The sequence below is a fragment of the Mauremys mutica genome, chromosome 4 (assembly GCF_020497125.1).
Source record: "Mauremys mutica isolate MM-2020 ecotype Southern chromosome 4, ASM2049712v1, whole genome shotgun sequence".
Lineage (NCBI taxonomy): Eukaryota > Metazoa > Chordata > Testudines > Geoemydidae > Mauremys > Mauremys mutica.
In genome coordinates, this window is record NC_059075.1 from 63,490,733 (window position 1) to 63,515,469 (window position 24,737).

At 41.1% G+C, this 24,737-nt stretch overlaps 3 protein-coding genes across 11 annotated transcripts in view; 2 read left to right on the top strand and 1 right to left on the bottom strand.

Annotated features, from left to right (window-relative positions):
• Positions 1-3,302, top strand: part of SNAP23 (synaptosome associated protein 23) — a 42,712-nt gene extending 39,410 nt beyond the window's left edge. For all 4 annotated transcript variants that reach the window (XM_045013507.1, XM_045013504.1, XM_045013508.1 and 1 more), the window contains exon 8: positions 166-3,302. In XM_045013507.1, the coding sequence (XP_044869442.1) occupies positions 166-231 (66 nt within the window). In that variant the 3' untranslated portion in view covers positions 232-3,302. The remainder of the gene's footprint in view (positions 1-165) is intronic.
• Positions 3,303-7,562: 4,260 nt separating this feature from the next.
• LRRC57 (leucine rich repeat containing 57) lies at positions 7,563-22,652 on the bottom strand. Of its 6 annotated transcripts, none has more exons than XM_045013501.1 (6): positions 22,529-22,652; positions 14,395-14,578; positions 12,630-12,765; positions 11,384-11,673; positions 10,332-10,517; positions 7,563-8,769 (listed from the first exon to the last, which is right to left on the bottom strand). In XM_045013501.1, the coding sequence occupies exons 2-6, from the start codon at positions 14,476-14,478 to the stop codon at positions 8,728-8,730; spliced, it is 738 nt and encodes a 245-aa protein (XP_044869436.1). In that variant the 5' UTR covers positions 14,479-14,578; positions 22,529-22,652; the 3' UTR covers positions 7,563-8,727. The 6 variants fall into 6 exon arrangements, with proteins under 6 accessions (XP_044869436.1, XP_044869434.1, XP_044869433.1 ...); XM_045013499.1 differs by lacking the exon at positions 22,529-22,652 and adding an exon at positions 15,793-15,904; XM_045013498.1 differs by lacking the exon at positions 22,529-22,652 and adding an exon at positions 15,752-15,879.
• HAUS2 (HAUS augmin like complex subunit 2) lies at positions 15,961-23,172 on the top strand. Its single transcript, XM_045013503.1, has 6 exons — positions 15,961-16,106; positions 19,051-19,143; positions 20,654-20,723; positions 21,582-21,714; positions 22,336-22,444; positions 22,574-23,172. The coding sequence occupies exons 1-6, from the start codon at positions 16,017-16,019 to the stop codon at positions 22,730-22,732; spliced, it is 654 nt and encodes a 217-aa protein (XP_044869438.1). The 5' UTR covers positions 15,961-16,016; the 3' UTR covers positions 22,733-23,172.
• Positions 23,173-24,737: the final 1,565 nt, after the last annotated feature.

Consider the following 24,737-nt stretch of genomic DNA (forward strand, 5'->3'; position numbering starts at 1 on the left):
TGTACTTTTGGACAATTTAAGCATTATACCCAGATGTATAAAAACTTTCCTTATGATGTGTATTAGATACATTTTAACATTAGACTAAAAATGTTTTTGTTAAAGTTTTCTTAATATCTAGTCTTCAGTCACCTGCAATTCTAACACATGCTTTTCCTTTTTCAGGCGGATACCAACAAAGATCGTATTGATCAAGCCAATGTCCGAGCCAAGAAACTCATTGATAGTTAATGAGCTTTCTGCCATTGTCCAGTGTCTTTCTCCAGCTGCAAGTCATCATTTTCATATCTGTGAAATTTTCTATATTTCAAAACAGGGGTAGCGGAGTCGGGAAGCGAGTGCAGCAGGTTGCTTTTTATAGTACTTCCTTTTCTTATCCTTGTGTGAAGATATTGCTTTGACTCCATCAGAGCAACAACATAGCTCCTAATCATCTGCCCTACCTTTTAAACCTGCTCAGGGCTTAGAAAATTCTCAAAGCTGTAAAACTTTCTCTTATTCTCCCTCACAACACAAAGTATTCTATTAAAATGGAATAAACAGGGTGGTATAATTTTGGGTTTGTAATTGTGGAAAGGTTGGAGGGAGACTTTACAAGTTTTTGGGTTTTTTAATTACTTCACTTAGAGTTGTGCATTCTCACTAAAATAGGAACTTGGTGATGCTTATTACTTGTATTTCTTAGTTCAGCAGGATAACCATGGTTTTATGGACACTTAGTTTAATTTCCAATCCATATGTAAACTACCAAATTTAACAAGTTCTGGCCCACTGGCTACTTGTGGGTTGAGGACTTTAAAACGTACACACTGTAATTTGAAGGAAATGGGAGGGGAACACATGCATTTTCATTCTTTGAATGTGAAATGATGTTGATGTAGAGACCATGGTTAACAGATTATGCTGCATTTTCTGTTAATTCTTTATTGTATATAATTGATTTTAAACACCATGCACCTGTTTTACTGTTGAACAGAAGAAAATAATTCTGCTTCCATATTTATGCAATGGAAAAGATTTTATATCGAGCTTCTAAATATTTCCTTTAAAAGTAGGCTCAACAAAGCTTTAGATAAAAATGTAAGATTAATTGAAAACTTAAGTCTCCAGGAAAACATCAGACAAACTCTGAATCTGACCACCTATAGTAAGCATGCAAATGTCCCATCTGGATTCCATGTCAAATTCACCTCTGTCAGTTCTCCCTGGAATTTGGGTTGTGCCTTTCTCTGCTGCAGTACCACAAATCTCACCAAGTTCTGTTCCCCCACAGTGCGTTAGGGGCAACTTTTTAAACCTCTGAATCGATATTAAAATAATGAATGAGGGAGAACTAATTTCTTTACACTTAAGTACAGTTTTTCTTGGTCTTTTAGTTTTTAAACCATGTATACACCATAATTCACCCTCTATTCTGCATGATACTTCTGAACTATGCATGTGCTACTTTCCCACCTAATTATAATTTAAATTAAGATATATACCTGATAGCTGCTGTCCACTTATTCAAAAAGTTATGTTTCATGAAGTTAAATTTTTGCTTGGCAACATGTCACAATAAGTAGAACATTTTAAAATACTACCTTGCTATAATGAATGCTTCATATGAAGGAACTACTTCTTCTGTTCCTCCCTTCTTACCTTGTTCCGGGAATAAGATGCTTGCTCTATCTTTACTATAATAAATCAGTTTATGGATTGGACTTCAGAATCTGTAATGTAAAATGTTCCAAATCCAAGATATCTGTGGTGGTAGGTTCCTTCTCATAATGGAGAATACAACAATCAGCTAGAGTCAAAAAAACCAAAATCGTTCACAGGGAAAATAGATGTGGATTCATGTTTTGTCTTCCAATAAACGTAGACAGTCTTATTCTCAAGATTCTAATTTGAGAGGTGGAGTGAAGTAGTTATGAGTTTTGTGTAGGTTGAAAGGGAAAGTGATAATTTAAAATAACATAAGCTGTGATATTTGAATGTTAGTTTGGACCCCCTCCCCCTGCCCCCCAATGATTTAGTTGAGGAATGACCAAATTAATCATATTCAAGCTTATTTATTCTTTGCAGGGTAGTTGTCCAACATTCTTTTTTTTTTTTTTGTAGAAAATCCTGGGGCAGAGGGATGGGATTATCACCTGTAAAGATGTAGATGAGTAATTTGGTAATTCCTTAAATGATGGGAGTGCAACACCACTACGCATCGCAGTTATCAGTGCACTCCAGGGGCTACTATAAATGAATTCTGACTATGACAAAGAAAAGAGGACTGCTATATACAATAAGTAGAAAGCCAGGTCAAATTTTATGGAAAATCTAGTATGAATAAGGCTTAAGTGAAACAATCTTTTGTGGGTGATGGAAATTTCTCTGGGGTTGCTTATTGTCCTCTGTGGCTTCCAAAACAGCTGGAAGGAAAATGGATTTTTAATAAACTGTATGTTAATCCTATTAGTAGCTAGGGACACACACATACACACACCCACCATGAGTACCAAAGAAGCATTTGTGGTGCCATTACCTACTGGTACAATAAAACCCCCAGCATGTGAAAGCTTAAGGGATTCCACTACCCAATAAGACTTTCTTATACCAACTTAAGAGGCTTACTTGAAAGAACCTTTGTACAGAGCATGCCTTCTGTTTCTTTTTTTAACTTAAAGGTAGTGATGTACTGCTGGGAATGGAAGACTTAAACTGTTCCACGTATAACAGTGCAGAACTCATCTGCTGTAATTCCTTGGATCACTTTTTTCCCCCCTCCCTTTCATTATTACAACATCTTACCTCATGTCTGATTTTCCCCAAGCTATTACAACAGCTACTAGGTACATTGGCTAAGAGGATGCTGCGTTGAGTACATGGAAGATTAATATCACAGCTTAAAATTGTGCCCTACATGATGCTATTCATGTTTCTGTACCTTATCTGGGATTCACCTACAACTCTTGTGTGCCAATGTGACATAGCACTGGGATATAGCTTGGTTATTAGCTGAATATTAACATTTGTTTTATAATGGACACAGATCTGGGTCCTTGAGGGAGTCAGTGCCTTAATGTTCCAGAGCAAACTGCACAGCAATACTGTCTTTTGGCATTGCCTGTTAGAAGCATTTATCCTATTACACATCATACTTTCTTGTTCATCGTACTTGCTGGACAGAATAAACAATTTATATGCATTTTTCTCACAGCAAATCTGATTCTTAATGGCATTAAAAATGAAGATTATTTCAGTTGCTGCTTTTAGTCACTGTTAAACTTATGTATTGTGTATAAACAAATATAGAATTCTATATTTAACTCAGTGTAGTTTGTTTACTATTAAGTACTTGCCATTAATTAATATTATTTTAACCTATACACAGTCCAATCTCCTGCCCTTGGACAATTTGACAGAACTAAGTAGTTACCACTAAGTTTTCATTTCCTGCAATTTTAACCTTTCATCTTACTTGGAGGTCCCGGTACTGAAAAGTGGAGAACTCAAGTGGTGGGAGCAGGTTCAGAAATTGTTCCTTTTTAAATAGCTCTCCATTCATACCCTGGCATACTCTTTACCTAAAGTGTTGTAGAAAGTTGTAATTAGTAGCAAGCAGTTGCGTACGTGAAGTGTCTCCACCTTTCTTTCCATCCTCTCAAAGTTGATGTTGAAAGATCCAGCTTTCTTTGTCATAGGATGACAAAACAAAAGCAGCAGCGCTGAACCTTTTTGAAAATTTTGCCAAATCAAAGTTCTGGTGATTGAAAAATGTCCACCAACTCACCTCAATCCAGTCTAAGTGATCTCTAAGGATTTACCCTTTTTCCTGTACTCCACCACCTTTGAACACCACTCTGTTATACAAAGCCTGGCCTGTGAGCTGACTGTCTGCATAGCCCGACTTGTGCTATCAGAAGTACTCCAGTTTTTGTTCTGGATCTGCCACAACAAAATTCTAGTTTGTGAAGTGCCTTTATGTAAATAGTATCCGCAAATACAGCTGGGGAGAGAAATTAAGAGGCTTGATAAAGGAGATAAAAGGTGGTAGATAATTGTAGATCAGATTGCAACAGCTTTGAGATGGGAGAAAGACCAACAGTGAGGGTGGATAAGAATAATTTAAGTGTGTAAATTACTCCTATAGAAGAGTAATACACTAAACCAGGGGTCAGCAACCTTTTGAGAAGTGGTGTGCCAAGTCCTCATTAATTTAAGGTTTCACGTGCCAGACCGGCAGCAGGGGCGGCAGCTGGAACCCCAGACCAGCAGTGGGCTGAGCGGCTCATCCTGCTGCTGGACTAGGGTTCTGTAATCCATGCTGGGACCCCACTGGCAGCAGTGTGCTACTAAAAATCAGCCCACATGCCGCAGGTTGCCGACCCCTGCACTATACTAATGTAGTCTCCCTACTTGTCTATAAAATGACTGCTGTTGTTTCATCATTTCATCTTTTGTCTTCTGACACTAGCAGTAAAAGCCAATTGTGGCTTGTGATGTGGACATGTGGCCAGTAGGTACTATACTTTGAAGCTGCCAACCTCATTTTACATATGCAGTTAGTTGCAGTCAATACTAATTTAGGCTGAATTTGAGGGTGCAACATTTAACCACCAGGCTGCTTATGTGGGTACAGGTGAGGGGGGGAAAACAGGTGCACAAGAATTGGAGGGGACTGTAAGGCATTGTACAGACAGGAATACAGAGAAAAGGGGTGAGTGGGAAGAATGCATAAGGAAAATACAAGGTGACGGCTGAGGCCTATACAGATTACATTTTAGTTAGTGTAGTCAAATGTGGTATGTATCCTGTACCTCAGAAATCTTAGTGTTAGTAGAAGCAATGTACATTAATACAAGGATATACATTATAGAATAAGGCTAGCGCTGCTGACCAGTTCAAAGTGACAGACGTGAAATGGCTCCTCTGACTTGCATGCCTTTTTGCTGTTTTGCCTTTGGTCTGACAAGTGGTTGGTTGTCCTGCAGGAGGCAAAAGGAAGCTGTTTCAGTGTCATCTAATGGAACTAATCCCATCTTGATCAGAATTAATGGTGACCCTGAGGATGTGGGATCTGCTCAAAGATGTTTTATTTACCTGATGATCCCTTGCATGCTATTTTCCTTTAAACTGCTTTATAAACCTGATCTAATTCTGTCTAGCTGGTATGTGACAGTGACCCACTGCAAAGGGATAGTTACACTAGAAGTGCTAATTCAGGCTGGAAGGCAAGTCAAATTGTCCACAGCGAAGGCTGAGGTTTTTTCTAATTTCTGAAAAAGGTTCCCTAAAAACACTTTCTGGCCATTCACCTATTGAAGGAGATCACACTTTCTACAAAAGATAACGGGCACAGTTCCGAAGATAAACAAAACACTTTCCTGCCGCATATGCCAGAGAAAAGCACTATTCAGGAAAGAATGTCCTAAACAAATAGAAGTGGGAGTAGCTTGTGGACTTTGCTATAGCTGAGGGAAAAGGAAGAAAGGAATCTACACCCTCCCTTTTTTTTTTCCTGCTTGTCCAGTAAGGCCACCCACAATTTAAAGTGGTGAATAAGTACACCACCAAAAATGTAATAAGCTTGCCCATGTGCAAGCCATAAACAAGGGAGGAATATTACTGCTTTAATATGGACTATTTGTGTGAGAGAAAGTGGAAGATTATGTGTGTCTGTGCTCCATACAGCAGTAGCTAGGGAACAGCTTCATAGGATTGGTGGTCTGCACTACCTGAAGTATAGTGTAGCATAGACCATTCATTGGTGCTTCTGCTGTTCCTCAGCTGTTACTTAAACAAGCTATCAATTTTTTTTTTAGGTTAGAGAGGGCAAGAGCATGTTTTGTTCCTACAGGTCTGGTTTTAAAAGGCAGTACTGTACTTAGTTCACTGGCCCCATTATATTGTCTAGCTTCTGGATGCCAGAATCTGAAATATTGTTGCAGGTACTGTTGCCTTCAACAGGCTACTGTTTGATAGAGGGTGCTGCCACTAGACGAGCTTCAGCCTAGTAGTACATACTGAAGACTCAAACAACATGCATATTTAAACTACCTACTCTTTCAAGGGCTGAACTCCTGTACTAACCTACTTTCCACATGGGAGAATTTACATGTGTGTGCCACTCCCATCAAGCAACATGATGAAGGTGGACTCCTTTTAAAATTACAAGACAGTGGAGTATTTTAGAACTAGATAGATTACTAGGTGGAAGGCATACAATCACTCACTTATATAATATTCCTTATCTACCTGTGCTTTACAAAAAGTAGGCCTGGTCTACACTACAGGGTATGGGCAGCAGGTATCAAAGCAGGGGAGGCTGTGCCTCCCCAAACAGCCAGGTGCAGCCCTGCCCATGCTTTGCCCCCTGACCTCCCCTCCTGCTTAGCCCAGCTCGTCTCCCTGTAGTTGGCACTAGCTTGGGATGTGCCACCCACCTTCCCTGTGCTCTAGGGCTGGAGAGGCTGTAGCTGTGCTGCCTGCCCTCCTGTTTCTCCAGGGATAGGGGGCAGTGGGGGGCTAGAGGCACTAGGCATGGTGGGGACACAGCCTCCCCCAGCTTGTGGTTCATGCACCACACATGCTATGGGGCTAGGTCAACCTAAGTTATACAACTCCAGCTACATTAATAACTCTCCTGTCAACTTACCTTACACTTCTCATTCCAGTGGAGTACTAGAGTTGATGGGAGAGCAAGCTGTGGTTGACTTAGTGGGTCTTCACTAGACCTAAAACAACCCCTGGTGGATTAATTGGCACAGTGTGGCTACCAGTAAGTGTAGATATACTTAGTGTTTAGCTTCTTGAGATATAGGTAAAATTCAGTACTCACTTGAAGGATAGGAAATTAATACATTATCTATGTACTTTCAAACTTCTAGAATGTTTCTTGAATGAACTGAGCTCATGTTTAAGGATGGCTAGTACTTTACCTGTGCTAACGAAGGTACTGCTCTGTCCCTAGAGCCACCACACACATAGAGGCAGGGGATTTCAGTGAAGATTAAAAACCAAATCAAGTCCAACATGGAGGAAGTTCTCTCTCAAAAAGCAACTGTTCCCACATGCTGGGATTTTCCAGAGCAAAGCAGTCCTGAAGAACTGAAGTATGTGCAGAGCTTTTAAAGCTATGGCTGTTATTGTGAGTTCAGCCAGATAGTTCCTTGCCTGTCTGACATTGCTTTAGGCACACATTGTATATACCACTCTAGTATTCTTGTAGAGAAAGTTAAATGCCAGTCTGCTCAACATTTTTCTTTACTTTGCAACTTCAGCTGTTATATCTGACTCTTACTGAACCTTCTGTATAACCACTTCCTCTCCATGATCTACCTTTTGCAATAGCTTTGAAAGGTTTTACATCTTACTCTATATTTACATGTGTACATCCATCCATGGAACTGACTAAGCATTTGATTGCTTTACAGATGATGCATTAGGAACAGCTCTTATTAGAAATCCAAGAGGACTGGTCTTTTACTATGCAAGTTTTTCTAGTAGAATTTGTACATAATCATTTTTGAACAAATAGTAGCATTTAGCTAACTTGTCACTCAAAGGCATCTACCAGCCATTCTCTCTTCTGAAATGGAGTGTCTTTATTCTTTGATTGTCACACGTAGTTTTATACAAAAAAAAATCTAATATAGATTGGTAAAATAAACCCTTTAGGTAAGCTTAATAATACAATCACACTGAAGTGGCAGAAATATGTTTAGAATTGAGACATTTAAACTACAGTTTTAAAGTGTTTTAGTAAAATAAATACACAAGTTAAATCTATTGCAATTAATCTTAGTACCTGTTACATAATTGCATACATTTTTAGCTCTTGCTGGGTGCTTTTGGTAGTAAGGCAGCTGTAACAAGGTGAAAAAGTTGTAGACATGGCTCTGCAGATGTGAGGACTCATCAGTGCAAGGATAACAGTTTTTCCTGCAAACTACATTTTACTGAAGACACAGAGAAAACCTGTCAAGTAGTCCATTAAATAGCAGTATGTTCAAGCAGAAGGGAATAGTGCATTTCTCCATCAACTAGAAGACATCCTGTAAATTGTACTGTGAATTGATACCAGTAAGAGAAAAGATGATAGAAACAAGATTTGATTACAAAAGCACTTAATATAAAATAGACAAGATAAATTAACCATGTGAGCTCTTAACTATTTGTGCTTCATGAAGTGTACACAGTTTTTAGTATTACAACAGATCTATGTGAAAGTTAACCTCCATGCTAGAGGACATTTACAGCAAGTAGTATAACTTAATATTTTGGAATTATTGTGGTAGCAGAACTGCACATTAGATGCAAGTAACCCACTCTAAACAACGGCCAACTTCCCTTTATAAGGATACAGTAGCAACTATTGTGAAAAAAGCTAATGTCCTCTACCTCGTCAACTAGTGAGGATTATATACCCCTTTCTCCCACATAAATCATCCTGAAAAGGGAGAATAAAATGAAGTGAGGGAGCTAGCCAGAAGTATAACCAGCTTCTAGCCATATTTAACAGTTCAATGCCTAGGCTGCAATTTCCCAATGTCAGATTTTTATTTGAAGTGGTAGTAGCAGCAACATAGCAGACTTATAAAACGAATACTGTCAGTTTTCTCATCGCCATCATCAAGCCCAAAACCTTCAGTCTTGGTTTAAGTTGTCATTCCAAGCAGACAGTGCTGCTGATTATGCTGCTTTGGTCACCATCTTTTACGTCCAATGATACAGACTCAGAACAGCAGTCCATCATGTAAACTTCTTCTTGGTGGCTGTGAACCGCTCCATGTACTAAAAAGTGGAAAGCAAAGAGAAAGTTGGTTGTTCTGAAACTAGAAAGTTGGTGATACAAAAGCCATAATGAAACTGGCCATTCCTAACTTCACACAGAAAAGAAGTCATTTGGAGGTTTTATTGCTGGTGAACTGCAACAGCATCCCATTCATGCAGCAAGGAAGTTTTAAAGTCATGAACATCTGTTTAATGAATTTGTAGATTTACATAAATAGGTACTACCTACAGCCTCCAAGCCAATACAGTAATTTGTCTCACAGAGACCAAGCACCCTGTTGTCAGGTTTAGAGGATGCTGTGTGAATTAAAAAGCAAATACTGTAGACAACTCCCTTTCTACTATTCCTAGCCTCTACTCTGTCTCATTCAATGGAGGTGCTTTGGTGCCTTATGATGATCAAATGATGGACCACCATCTTAGCACCAGCTGTCTTCCTCTCTCGTCACCCCAAATAGACAAGATAAACATCCACAAGAATACATTTCTCACTGAAGCATTTTTTAAAGCTTCCCCAGAACAATTTAGGGTGGGGGAGAAAAAGGGATAGATGCTGTCTTAGTCTATTGTGATAAAACAGTTGAGTTAATAATGGCCAATACTTACTTCAAAGTACAAGTGATTTTTCTTGAAAAAATGAATAAAATCCTAGCTATATTCTACACACATATAGGGAGGACCCAGGCCCATATTATTTATTTTGTATCAAACCAACTTAGATTCCTTGCCCTTCTCCCCACTATTAACAGAAAAGGAATATTTCCATCCTCACCTACTATGCAGTGGGGATTATCCAAATAGAGAATGACTATGACAAGGCTACCACATGACCTGGCAGTGCAGGCAAGATCATGAGAGAGCCAATGCAGGCACAACCTACAAGAGTCAGGGTGAAAGTACAAACAGGACAATGACAGGGAAGCTGTCCTATAAAGCATTTTCTCCAGAACAACCATCAAGCTGGAGATCAGCCACTTAAACTCTTCCCCAAGCAAAGGGCCATGAAGTCTACGGCTAATTAAACAGCCATATCACTCCTCTATAATTTTTCCAGTCTTACCCCTTAATTCCAGTTTCTTCTATGCAGAGATAGTTGGGAAATAGAATTCCAACCACTAATAATGCTCAATAAAATAAAGCACTAACTAGGAATATCATTGCTCCAAATGTGATTACGGTCCATCTCTCTCTTTAGGGTACTGCCTAATAGTGCTGTAGCATCAAAAAAAGTTTGCTTATAAGCATGTGCTGCAATCCAGTCTGACGTATGCCAGGGAGAAAAGCATACACATCACTAAGGCAAAAAGGGCAGTTCGAGAGGAAAGCTGCAAGATGTTCATCTTACAAGTAGTTCCTGAACCACAGACAGGTCCTTTGTTGTTATCTAATGGGCAAGGCAGAAGGTCATCCTTGGAAGGTCATCTACTGCCAATGGCTGCAAAGATACTTGTATGCTGTTGCAAGTCTTATCCACCAGCAGAACTCTGATTCTCCTAGTAGTCTGAGATGCATTCATGAGCAGGAAAGCAAAAAACATTCACTGGCAACATTTTTCTACAAACCTTGTCATAGCCCTCCAGTTCTCTGAGTTTCTTGATTTCAAAGAGATTACCCTCCACCGCAAGCAATGAGATCTGGGAATCACTGAGTATGCTCTGAGGAAGCATGCTGAGGTCGAGACAGTTCTCTTCCAAACGCAGGACTTTGAGGCGTGGACAGTGAGAGATCTGCACTGAGATCTGGGAAATCTGACATGGTCCAAAAGGAGAAAGTGAAAAAAAAGTTGAATCAGTACATTTTTACTGATAATTGGTTATTTATAAGTACACCAATCTGTGTGTCACAACTACTACACAATCTGACTTCAGTTTACTAAGCCACTTTAACAACACTGTCGCTCGTTTTGTAGATTAACTGGGTTAGTGACAGGAAATGAGAACTACTTATTTTCCTAGCATGACTGGCATCAAGCAACTTTATATAATTTTAGTTTTGAGGAAACATCATACCTCCTGACTTTAACCATATAGATTTTGAGTATTTCTAAAATGAGACCCTGGAAGTGAAGCTGTCCTTAATTCTAATACTGTACACATGTGATGTGCAGTGGTGACATGAGTTCAAATCCATTTGACATTAGTCAAATTAAAATAGCAAGAGAGATTGAAAAGCTGTGCAGAGTCAATAAACAGTTTAATCCTTTTATTCTAAGCTTCATTCACCATGCAATTTTCCCAACAACTGGCATCTGGATACCTCCCCTCAAAGCAGGGCCCACCTGGGAACTTGAATAAAGGGCTTAGTGCTACAATGCACATGGTGGAGTGGGAGAATAGAACAGAGTGGGCATGTCTTGAGGCATTAATCTCACAACAGGAAAGTTATCATTTAACAAAGCGAGCCTGATCCTATAAAGACTATCCCAGAAAGTCAAATCAGGCAATAGAAGGCATCAAAGTAGATGAAAACTAGCTAGGTATTTATATGGATCCTCTACCACTGTCATACCCAAAAGGCATTCCTCTCACACTGAAGTGATAACTACCTGTCCTGACTTCTGTGGCACAGAGAGAACTAACTCTTTAAGACTCAATCATGCCTTAAGTCCACATGCCTCTAAAGCCTGTTTCCAGACCTGGTTCTGATTCAAATTGAGTTCAATGGCCTGCAGGTCCCCCACGGTGTCTGGCACACTCTGGATCTGGTTTCTTGAGAGATCCACCACATCTAGGTGACGAAGACTGCAGAGTTGGGTTGGCACAGTCCGAAGCTGGTTTCCAGAAAGGCTCAGGGTCTTGAGAGCCAAGAGTTGTCCAAAGGTGGCAGGCAACTGTGTCAGATGGTTGCCATTCAGATGCAAGGTCTCGAGTTTTTTCAGCTTACACAGCTCCTCGGGTAGAGCAGCTAGCAATAAAATTACGAACAAAGAAATTACCTAATCTACTCAGAGGAAACTGCGAGTTTTCATATCCATCAAAAGCCAAGTCTGCTCCTGTGTGGAATATACCACACTATTCTGATAGGATTTTTCCAAGACAACATTTCTTTCTCCCAAACCACTACGCTAAATGCATTTTGCAACATTTGAAGTAAGTTTAGGAGTGAAGTACTAGTTTAAATTTGTTCATCCCATCCTAATGAACACAAAAAGTTATAAAATGCTTATACCAAACAGTTCACCAGTCTCTGAAGTTCAGACATCTGTGGTGAAACGCAGCAGCTTTTCACCACCGCACAAACAACAGAAAAATTTGGAGACAAGAAGAACACTTCCCTAATAAGCCGAAAGGGAAATTTTAGGTAAACAGAATATAGAGTTGGAATTTGGCCAAGACATTAGGCATAATGCTTTACTTCCATAAAGGATGCTATGGCATTGTTAATGACTACAAGTGGAAAATAACTTAATTTTATCACTCACCCAAAAGACAACACCTCTAGTAGCACAGCGCCCCCTAATTCTAGTTGCTAGCTTTGCCGGTCTTTGGGACAGTGGCCCAACAGGAGTGACACCCACTGAATCACCAGCACTGTTTTCTACAGGACACCATCTTCAGAGGTTTTCCATGCAAGTACTAAACTATCTGATTTTCTGCAGCTTTTAGATCAGACGGGTTCACAGCACACAGTTATGTGGTTTTAAGTACTTACACGTTATTGCAAGGGTGAAACAAAATTTCTAAACTAGTTTTGAAGAAATCTAATTTTCTCCTGATCATGAATTCCAAGAGATTTTAGTCTAAGCAACCAGTGTTTCCCTTTGCATTTTGTAAGAGTCAATTTATCACATTTAATGTCAGACCAACAACAAAGAAGTTTGCTTCTTTTTAGAAATCTGTGACAATATTAAAAACTCATACTCAGTTTGTTGTTGTTTAAAGCAAGACTCTTCAGAACAGAAAACTTTCCCATCAGTGGTGGCAGGATCTCAATTTTGTTGTTTGACAAATCTATTGTCCTTAAGTTGCTAGCTAGCTTCTGCAGGTCTTCAGGAAACTGGGTGGGGGAAAAAGTATATACAGCATTAAAACAGCTGGTTTAACTTCATAATAGACAATATAATTTCATGTTATCAGTCTTTCAGTTATTTACACTGCAGTTCAAGTTTATATTAGTGCATACAATGCACAGTGTCTCACCATAGCCAAAAGCAAGATTTACCAAATTCAAGCAAAAACAATATACAAAGTTGAATATATTTTTTTGTGCCATTGAAAAAAAAATTAAGGGACATTTTACAGACTCCTAGGAAAACTAATTCCTAGTCCAGAGTTCAGTCTAAATAAACAGGATAAAAAATAAAGGAAAAAAGGGTGAGGATAGGAGTACAGCACAATACTGTTTACAGAACTTTTCATTTTTATGTTCTCTTTAACGCCTCCTAATAAAACCATTTGATTATCTCCCCTCCTCCCCCCATTTTTAAGCATGATGGAAGCTAAACAAAACCCCGTCTTCCTTCAGTTCTGTTTTATTTTATATAAATTATAAAAAACATTTCCTTCCATCTTATTGTAATACTTGTCTGCTCTTTGGAACTCACACCCTCTCTTATTCACATACCTTGCCATCATAAAGCACATGTAACGTTACATCATTCACTTCTGGATTTTTTTTTTTAAATCATCTACTCTCACGGTCAGCAGCAGCACCAAATATCTGCAAATATCTTCTAGTCCAGGGGTAGTCAGTAGGCAGACCGCGAGCCAAATCCAGACCAGCAGACACTTTTGATCCCAACATTTATTTACTTATTATTATTATTGATTTTTTTTATTATTTTCTCTAGAGTCTGGACCTTGATCAAGAAATTTGGACCTGTTCTAGTCCTTGAGCCAGTAATGGGGGTGGGGCCCTCATGTTTTAGCTTTCCCTGCAAATCATAGCAGCAACTTATCATATCCCCTGCCATCCCACTTGCCAGAAAGGGAGGAGTGAAAAGGAAGATTAAATATTTAAGAGGGGTATTTAACTCCCACTATCCACAACAACAAAGTAGCATGGTGCAGTGTTAAACTTGGACATCATACAAACAGCAGCTAGACCCAACAGCAATTGTTCAAGTCTGATTTGGATTTTTTGGGAATTGATCAAACAAAATCAAGTCAATCTCAGATAATGTGTTAAAACCATAAGCACTTATGGACATGCTTTACTTTTGTCACTTGAGCAGTTCCAATCAAAGGGACAATTCATATGGCTAAGGGTAAGCATGTGAATAAGTGTGTGCAGGATTGGGGCCTTAAAGTATTTCACAAATTTGAGAGTATCTTGCATAAATGTACACACTTATTAAACTTATCTTGTGCTCTCAAGTTAAGATTTTCTATTGAAAGCCACCTTTTTTGTTGCATAAACTTTTAAGAGTCCTGGATTTAATACATTTGTTTTAAATATAAAACCAGAAATTATAAAGAAATACAAGTTTCCAGGTAAGCGGAGCATCACTGATTGCTAGAGCCAAAGGTGCATGCAAGAGTGTTTTCCTTAAAAGGGGGATAGTGAGGTGCCTGAAGCATTATTTATACAGCACTATTAATGCTCATGGCACTTTACAAAACAGAAAGATAGAGTCCCTGCTGAAGACAATTAGTCATGTACATGTGTAGCAAAGAGTTCTACTACCTCAGAGAGACCCTTTCCAGTTAGCTGGAACACGCCTGTTTTCTGGGCTGTCTCCAAGTGAGCTTTTAAGGCACTATTTCCCATCTTGCTGGTCTTGTGTCAAGTATACAGTTTTTGTTTAAGGCACAAACCCAGTCCAGTCTCTCTCAATCACGATGCACTGGATTACATGAATCAAATTTTCCTGTTAAAAAGCAAGTTTACAAAGTCATTTTGTGCATAAGAGTTTTCTTCCATTATGGCTCACCTGGACATGTTGAATGGTATGCTTAATGTGTCAGGTTAGATTTCTTATCCCTAGTTAACCAAATATAGGTCTTAATAAGATTAACCCAATTTATCATACTAAGATGGCTTCATTTAGAGTTGTCTGAATGCTAAATTAATGGCATGGAAGTTGGGAAGCATGCAACAGTGAAAGGCAAGATCAAAGTGTCAGACTAAGGCCATTTGTACACTACAAACTTTAGTCAAGACAAGTTATAGTGGGGTAATGCCATATCACTCGTGCATGTGCATACTTGTCTGCTGGCATTGGTGCTTCATGAACTCAATATGTTAGGCTTGGTCTGCACTTAAAACTTAGGTCGACATGGCTACAGCACTCAAGGACGTGAAAAATCCACATCTATGAATGCTACTGCTATGCCAACCTAACCCCCGGTTTAAAGGTCTATGGGAGAATGCTCCCATCAACCTAGCTACCAGTAGCTCTGGGAGGCGGAGTTCCTACAATGATGGGAAAACCCCTTCTGTCCCTATAGTCTGGCTACAGCAGCATAACTAGGGCGCTATGGCCATGCCACTGTAGTGCCCATAGTGAAGACCTGGCCTTAGAGCCCTCAGTCTTGTAGAGGGGCAAATAATGTGGTTACATAAATGTAGGAATTCGTACAGTTCAGCACCTTATGGGGACAGTGTCAAGTTAAAACCCACAGAACAGCAGCCCCTGGGTTCCAGGGTATCAAGGGGGAAGGAAGGGGACTGATTAGGCTAATGGCCGCCCCACCCCCGGGAGTTCTAGCCGCTCCAACCAGTCCGGGCTCCCAGCACAACGCCCAGTGGCCTGGCCCGGCCCGCCCCCCCGCACGGGCCAGTTCTTCTTGGGGGAGGCCCAAAGGCGGCTCCGCTTCGGGCTGCATAACAGAGTCAGAGACACCTCACGCCGCCGCCCGCAGCCAGAGCCCATCGGCCGCCGCGGCGCTGCCACCCCTCCGGCCCGGCCGGCCGAGCCGCCACTCGGGGCAGGGGCACCCCAGGGCCGCCTCCCCCTTCCCGGGCTGCGGCCCCGGCGACTGACAGGCCGGAGACCTCCCGCACCTACCGCCCTCTCTCCCCATCGCGAGTCTCCACCCACCCGCGGACCAGCTCCGGCTCCAGCGGGCAGTGGGGACTCACCCAGCCGCCGCGAGCCCCGGAACCGGAAACAAGGCCAGCGCCGCTCGACAGGACACATCCAACATGGCGGCGATACAAAGCCACGCCCGCCCGCGCGCGCGGCTGCGGGCATGTCACACACAGCATGGCGAGGGGGCGTGGCCTCGCCCCCCGCGTGAGCGACGCCGGGGCGGAGCTTCTTGCGCGAGGGCGGGCGCGCGGCAGGTTTAGCGGCGAGGGCGGCGATGGCCTGTCTGAACCCTTGGGACCCGGCGCAGCCCACGGCCGCGGGGCTGGTGCTGTCCAAGTGCCTGGCGGCGGGTGTGGTGACCCAGGTAAGGAGCGGCGCGGCCGGGCCATGGCCCCTCCCCCGGGGAACCGCGCGGCCCTTCCGGGAACGCGCCCGTGGGGGACCCTCGCGCCTGGGCGAGCAGCTGCTGTGCCGCCGCCCCCGCCCCGGTTTCCAGCTGCGGGTGCCACTGCCGACCCCCACCGTCAGCGCCCCGAGTAGGAGCCATCTCAGCAGCGGGCATCTCTGCCCTGGCCCGGCCGGCTGGCTGGCAAAGACTGGAGCAGTCCCCCGTCCCCTAAAGAGCATTGCAGTCAGTGCTTAATTTGTGGAAGGACTCAAGTCCTTGCACCTCTAGGCTGGGCAGGTCATAGCCCCAGCACCTCTGGACTTTCACTGTATTAGTTATGAATATAAAAAAAGTTGTTTGAGCTCCCGCACCTCTTGCATTACAAATTAAGCACTGATTACACTCTGCTCTAAAAAACGGATTGCTATTACAGACTTTGGGAGAGCTAACTTTAGTTTGACTTTGTTCTCTAGTTTTTTAATCTTCTTTAGCTCCTTATTTTTTTTTTAAATAAAAATTAATTAATTTTTTTTCAGAGGCCGAGTTAGAACACATTTCTCACTCCGGTTGTCTGCTGTGCCCCTGGGTATTTGCTTCTTCTGGATGGCTTTCTGCTACTAGGGTTTCATTTGCACAATGAGTGTCAACAGAAGGTGCTAGATTTAAATGGGCAGCATTGATTCTGCCCTTGGAACGTAGGGATAAAGTGTAAAAGTTCCGTTTATTCCTGTATCTGCACTGTCAAAATAGTCTAATAGAACTATGCCTCCCCTTTTAAGTACTGTTAAATTTCATCTCCCTATCAATCCTGTACAGAAAGCCATGTGGACAGATGCCTGCACAGAGGTTCATGTTCAGGGTCACTATTTGTAGCTAAGGCCCTTTAGTTTCAGTTTTTACGAAAACATTCCTGGCTTTTACAAAAGCTATTGCATATGTTTTTCTAATTTTCACCTGAATTTTGGACCACTTGAATACATGGTAATATTGATCATTAAAATAAATTACTCTAAGTGTAAATGTGAGGCTGTCTGTTAAAGTAAGACAATGTAGTGGAAGATACACATTGGTGTGTACATACTGTTAATGTACAGTTCATGAAATAAACCACAGCATTAAACTGCTATTACTTTAAATACTCTTACTTTTCTCTTTGTTCCTTTTTTTTGTTCTCTCTTCCCCCAATATTAACCCTGATATTTTTCTAGAAAACTGTGAAGTTAATTTTGCACAGATTTTCACCTGTGTGTTTATTTTTTTGTAATAAACACTGATACATTTTGGGGAAATTTTAAACAAAAAACAAAGGGCCTTGTTTGTAGCATAATCTTGCCTGTTGCATAAGTCCTTTCACAATCACTTTATTGAATTATTTTTATTATTTGAATTAGAGTAGCATCTGGAAACTCCAACCAAATTGGGGGCTCTACTGCACTAAGATCTGTGCAAACAGTAAGAGACCATCCCTAAAGAGCTTAGCCCTTGTCTAAAGAGGGGGCCATTTGGGGAACTGGGGTAAAAATCTGGGGATTGGTCCTGCTTTGAGCAGGGGGTTGGACTAGATGACCTCCTGAGGTCCCTTCCAACCCTAATATTCTATGATTTTATACTACAATCTTATGTTGGTATAACTGTCGCTCAGGAATGTGGAAAATCCACACCCCTGAGTGACAGAGTTATACCAACCTAACCCTTGGTGCAGGCAGCGCTATATCCATGGAAGGGCTTCTCCTCTCCTCGGCCTCTCGGGGAACTGGAGTACCTACGCTGACAGGAGAAGGTCTTCTGTCAGCATAGTAGTGTCTTCGCTAAGCACCACAGCAGTAGAGCTGCACTGGTGCTGCTGCAGCACTGTAAGTGTAGACAAGCCCTTACAATCAGACTGAGTATTCTTGGTGGTTGACCCAAGATGGTGGAATGAACTCCACAGGAACTAAGGACCATCCCAAACCTTACCACCTTTCACACCTTGCAAGAAGCATTTCTCTGACCTTGCCATCTCTATTATAAACACAGAGGTGTGTGTGAATGTGAATATATAAATTCCAAAAGGAACACTGCATACACTTCTTCCCCTGGGAGAGAAAATGAAAAAAACAAACTTGTGACACGTTAGTCACATTACTTAATACACTACTGGAAGTAGCTCAGATGCTATGGTGATGAGCATGGTGTAAGAAATTATATAGAACAGAATCTAAATAGACAAGAAAGACAAAAGGAGGAAGGGGAAACTGAGATATTGAGAGAGAAAGTGCTTTGCCCAAGGTGATGCAGCACATCAATGGCATAGCTGGAATTGAACTCTGGTCTCCTGATTCAGTGCCTTATCTACTAGCCATGCTACTTCCTAGTACATTGGTTTCGAGGAGTTAGTTATTTTTTTCCCCTTAAAGTACTATGTGTGTCTTCAAATAAGATGCCATTTATCATAAATCCATGTTTATGCTGATAGAAACAATGTTAAAATTGAAAGGGGGGAGGAGAGAGAAATCCCTCCTGGCTGTGCATGATGAATTTCTTTCAGTTTTGGATGTTAACTGTCCATGCCAGGGATGACTGTATCCCTTCCTCTTGTTTATACTTCTAAAGAGTAAATTTCTGTCTTTAGGTGCATTCCAATGGCATAGATTTAAACAACAAATCTTTAAGGAGGGTGCTCCCAGACTCTTCTATAAGGACTTTGTCTTTGGAGAAGTTTTATTTTTGTAAGCCCATTTTTGTCCTTCTGAAATGTTTCCTCAGCTGCCTATGCAAGATTTATGTTTCCCAAATCTTTAATGTTAGGAGAAACTTAATGCAACACCTAGAAAGACGCTGCCAGTTGCACTAATGTTCTTGCTAACCTTGAAAATGTTCTAACTGCTTGTGACTTCTTATTGCTACTGACCCGGTACCACCCTCTCTTTTTCCTTAATAGGAGATGCTGGATTTATCTGCTAAACAAGCCCCTTGCTTTGTGCACCTCATGGAGGTGGAGAAAATTGCAGACATTCGAGCTGAAATAAACCAGGTAAATCCATCTGTACCAGGGTGCATATTTCTATATGATGGGTAAGACAACATACTAACTGCTCTTGACCTTTGTACTGCCCCCTCCATGTAGAAAGCATATTTTTATGCTGTGTTTTTACCATTATATAGTAGAAAACATAAAGCAGTCTGGAGAAGAAAAAGAATATGTAAAATATAATGGCAGGTGGTGTTAGTAATTTGTAATTTATTTTTTAACAGTAGGTAGCTTTGTCACAATTTAATGAATTATCACAAAGGAAAGAAAGACCCATATATAAAATTCCTTTCTTTCATAATAACTGCAAAGATGCAATGCGTTGTATCTGGTGAACTTTATCTAAATCTTCTTGAAGAAAGTGGGGAACAGATCTGAACAGCTGATCTCCTTAGATCAGCAAACAACTACTGGTTTTTCATGAGCTGTTGTATTTTTAGGCAACTGGACCACTTCCACTTTAACAAAATAAGGGCTTGTCTACACAGGGAGCTATTCTTGGTTATCTCCATGTGTGGATACTCTTATTCTGGAATAAGAATGCCTTATTCTGAATTACTTTAGTGCTTTTTGGGTGTGGTTTAAAATAATTTGGAATAAGACTCTCTATCCATACATAGAGTTAATCTTAAAATAATCTTCTTTACATTCACATCCTACCTTATTCTGGATTAATTTTCATGTGTATACATCCCCTAACAGTACCTTTCTTACAGTTCCATTCTTTAGGCTCTCACTACTGTTTAAACTGGCTGTTAGATTTAAGTTCTATGAGATGTATTCTGAATTTCTCTGTTATTGCTATTGTCTGGTGGTAATGCTTACCTACTGAATTATCCCATGCATACATTATCAGTGGCAAAGTCCATGCCATCAAACAGCATTGCAGACAGCCAAATGCCCATTGGCTTAGCTGAAGAAGAGGTTAGACCAGTGGTTCTCAACCTATGTACACTTGTGACTGCCTGGCCCACATGCTGCAATTAATATCTAGGAATTAAACTTGAAAAGGTTCCAACTGGTACAATATGCAGCAGTCCATCTGCTTAGCAACACAGGGCATGTGAAAACATTAACCACATTCTGGACTGGCTCCCCACTGAATAAATCAAATTAGAGGTCTGTCCAAGATCACCCCTGTGACACCTGCCACGTTTCCCTGGAGCCAGGGAACTGTTTGCCACTAGGGAGAGACTTGTGAGTGTGAGTGCCTACTTTTGTAGGAACTGGACTTAGACAATGGAACTCATTCCAAGAAGAAATAAACATGATCACAAACTTCACTGCATTAAGAACTAAATGCAAAACTCAGCTCTTCATGTACACATACTCAACACAACTGTACAAACTAATGTTTTTAAAAAGTTTCTTACAGACATGGAAGGATGAATGTGGTATTCTTATTTTGAATACATACATGCTGAGGAGGTGGGGGATATCCACAGATATAAAGGTAAATAGAAAGTAAGCTGTATGAAAATCAAGTGTAGCTATTTTTTATGCCTTTTTGTAGAAGAGCCTGGAAGCTGAAATCATGGGACTGGAAAAGGAAACTGCAGATATTGCTCACCCATACTTCCTGAGTAAGTGGTTTTGTTCAGGGGAACAATTATTAGTTTTAGACTCTTTGATTTGGATGTCATCAAATGTGTTTCACCTCCATTGAGTTCCCTGTTTCTCATCAGCGCCATTGCACTTGTCATCCACTGGTGTGTAGTGGCCCCTGAGGTTATGATGGGTGATCCACCAATAAAGAGTGCTTGCACAGCAATGCAGCTAGAACCCTCCATGTCACTAGTGACCATGTGTATGTTCTTTGTGGTATTCCACTTAATATCTTGGACCCTAGGGGGCAGAAGTTCTGGGAGCATTCATAAGCCATTGTGCCCCAGCAGTGCTGCATATAAATCTGTTGCCTTCCCAATAAGTCAACAGATGTATGTGCTTTTTTCATATGTAATGTCACTCAGAAGGACTTTTGAGATTTTATTTTGGTAGGTTGGGGGGGAATGGGTTAATTCCCTCAGTATTTCTTCACCTCTTTGCTTTGTCTTTAGGGGTCTTTTCTTGTCCACCACGACACAATGCTGAAGGAAATTCTTACTACTAAAATACTGTAGGGTGCAGGTATAAGTCATATAGGGATTTTTAGATGGAGCTACCAGATCCCTTAAGACCATGCTTGTTAGTAAAGTGATACCTTTTTAAGAACTACATGTGCTGAGCCTCTTTGGAGCATATCCTAGTACTACTTCCTAAATCATTCAACAGCGACTAGTCTGGTTACTGCTATCCTCCCAGAGCCTGAGCCCATCACTTGCACAGTGAAAAACTGCTAGAAAACCTGAGTCAACTGCAATGCAGAATGAGTTTCTGCTCTTGCTCCATTGGTCAAACAATTTCCAGTCAGCATCCCTCTGATATTTACCTCTGTTGTGTAGCTCAGAAATGCCACGCTCTGCAAGTTATGAATAAGCACTTGGAAGCAGTGCTGAAAGAAAAAAGGACACTCCGGCAGAGGTTAATGAAACCCTTGTGTCAAGAGAATTTGCCTATTGAAGCCATATTCCACAGGTGAGTTCTTAGAAAATAACTCTTAGCATGTAGCCTGCACATGTATTCATGTCCAAATAAGCTACTTTTGCCTGACAATCACTCCTGGTAGGGGAAGCACAACTGTTGTATCAAAAAGTTGCTAAAGTAAACTCATGCTGCTAGTCCATGTGATGGGTTGCACCCCCCCCCCATCCCCCTGTTTTGCTGAATTAGGCTCTCTGGCATCTGGCAGAGCACACACATAAACACACACACCCCAGCTGTAGAATCACACAGTCTGCAAGCAGCTCTCTTTGGGAAGATTCAGTTAGGAAATTGCCCAGCACTCAATAGATATATGGTACATGTTCTTCGTAACTAGCCATGTCTTTCACTGACATGTATTTAATTTACTGAGTGCCACCAAAGGAGCATTTGCTGACAAGCAAAGATGATGATGATGCTCCTGCAGCCTATGCCCTCATTCAGTTTTATTGTTTCTGCTGAGATTTCCTTTCCAGGCAGGCGGTCAGAAATTCCCACAATTATTGTGGAAGGGGTTTAGAGGAAAAAATCAATGAAAGACAGGAACGAGAGGCGTAAGATTAAATTGTGCATCATTTTGAACAGCCTGTTTCTGGATTTCTTCCCAAATTAAAGGTATGTAGCAGAGTTATTTACATTGGCAGTGGCCTTCATTGAGAAACTGGAAAACCACTTGCAGACCATAAAGAGCATCCCTCAGATACCCCTGACCATGAAAAACATGGTGAGTAGTGAAAGTGGTTCCCTTTCGTATCCTCTGTAATGATCTTCCCCTCAAAATGCAACATTGTTTGATTACTTAACCCACCTTTTAATATCTCCTAACTTCTGAAACTCCCATCTTGTATTCCAGGACAATGCTCTGGCAAAAATTAACTTGCTTGTGACAGAGACTGAAGAGCTGGCAGAGCAGATACTGAGGTGGAGAGAACTGCAAAAAGGAATCCATTATGACAACTCTGAGATCACTAATGAATCAGATTCTAGCTTCAGAAGCTTAGTTCCACCATAAAACATCTTATTTGTGCCGAAGAAAAGATGACCAGTTGAAAGTTCTGTTTTTTTACCAGTTCTGTGTGAGAGTGGCAGTATACTTGTACCTTAGTCTAACTTGAGACTTTATGGTTGGATATCTCCCTGTTCTAGAAGGGATATTTTAGTTGGCAACAAGTGATGATTAAAATTGGACAATGATCTGTAAATGACAGAACTTATTGGTTAGGTGTAATTCCTCTTTGGAGTGTGCTGATATGTTCACACATACCTCCTTGAAGCAAATCCGAGGGAACTGTCATACGTGCATCTAAAGGTAGAAGGCAAATGTCTGTTTCAGTATGGATAAAGCACATGATGTAATGACTAGGCTTGTTTCTGCAAGTATTTTGAGATCATATGCTGTATTTTCTTTAAGTACAGGAATTTTAAAAAAATATAATAGACTATAAAATGGGAGACTTAAGCTCTTGTATGCAATTTTTATTACAAAATAGCCAAAACTACAGTAGCACAATCTGGAGGAATAGTTCAATGCTCACTCATATTCAAAACGACTTCTGTCAAATGCTTTGAAAGTGAAGGAAGGTACCTATAAGTTCCAGCTTTCTCTTGAAGGAGACTGTTCCCAGTGCCTCCCACAAAATACTCAATTAATCCAAAACAAGTTGTTTGTTACTGATTTAATTTCTTGTCTATATAATAAAATTCCAAGAATTTCATTCTGAAGCCTAAATTTTTACTTTGTCAGTGTAAAGCAGTTGAAGCACCTAGAAGTGTGGTTGAGGGCTCGTTCTGTTCAGAATATCACCAGATTTGAATAATCAGTGGGATTTGCTGCCTGTTGCCATCCAGTTTTTAATTTCTCAGCCATTTTGACTTTATGAATTACACCTCTTCTATAGCAAGACATGCTGTAGCTCCTAGGGTTCCCAGTCATGGCCCAAGACCCCTTTGAGAGGTTTGGTTTTTTTTTTTTTGTTCTGGGTTTGTACAGAATGTACAAAGAACTTACAAACTAAGGAAGATCTTACAATCTTTGCAAGAATCAAAGTTACAAACATGTTTGTGCTTCCGGTAACTTAGACTTTCCCATATGTATGCCACTCTTCCCTCCAGTTCTTTAAAGGTGGTGTCAGTGGAGCTCTGTAGCAGATATGTGACTGCTAGGTCTTCAGTTCTTCTGTAGAGCTTACCTTCTGAACAGAATGTAAAACCTAGCCAGCTGTAGCTCAGATGAACATCCAGGTATTCCATTTGATCTGTTACCTGCCACACTGTCCTTTTTTTTTTTTTTGGTTAGAATTCTGTTTGAAAGATTAGAGCAATGCATTTAAAAGTATAATTTCCAACATTTAGATTTCACGTTCAAAAGTTTGAAACTTCTAGACATCTGAAAGGCAGTTAAGCATTCTGCAGGTGGAATTTGCCTTGTCCCTGGTCTTGTCCTCATTAGTAATGAAGGAATATAGTAGATTGGAAAAACAGATTTTTAGCCTTGTAGAGTGAAACCTCCTATTTACCTCTAGAACCAGCCCAATTAATGCTAGCATCCTCTTCTCCACCTACTGGGGGAATTTTGTGCCACTGCACATGTGCAGAAGTCATGCCCCCTGCAAATTTCTTTCCTTCCCTGCAGAAAAACGACTTTCTGGCAGGGAATCTGCAAGAGCAGTCATGCATAACTCCCTCACAGGGCAGGTACATCATTTCAGGCGTCCAGAGCAGCCAGCAAAGAGGTAAATTACCACGGGGCTGGACCTGGCTGAGCTGGAGGCAGGAGAGGATGGGACTTCCTCTTCCCCTGCAAGGAGTGTCTGGGCCTGTGTCAGACCCACCTCCAGCAGCCTCCCCCCAGCAGCAGGAAGCTCACCATCCTCCCCTACTTCCTCCTCAGCTGTGGGGGGAGGGGTCACTGTACAGGGAGCTACTCTCCCATACACCCAACCCCCATGCATCTGGACCTCCCATACCCAGACACCCCTGCCAAGTCTCACCTGGTACATCCAGAACCCCAATAACCC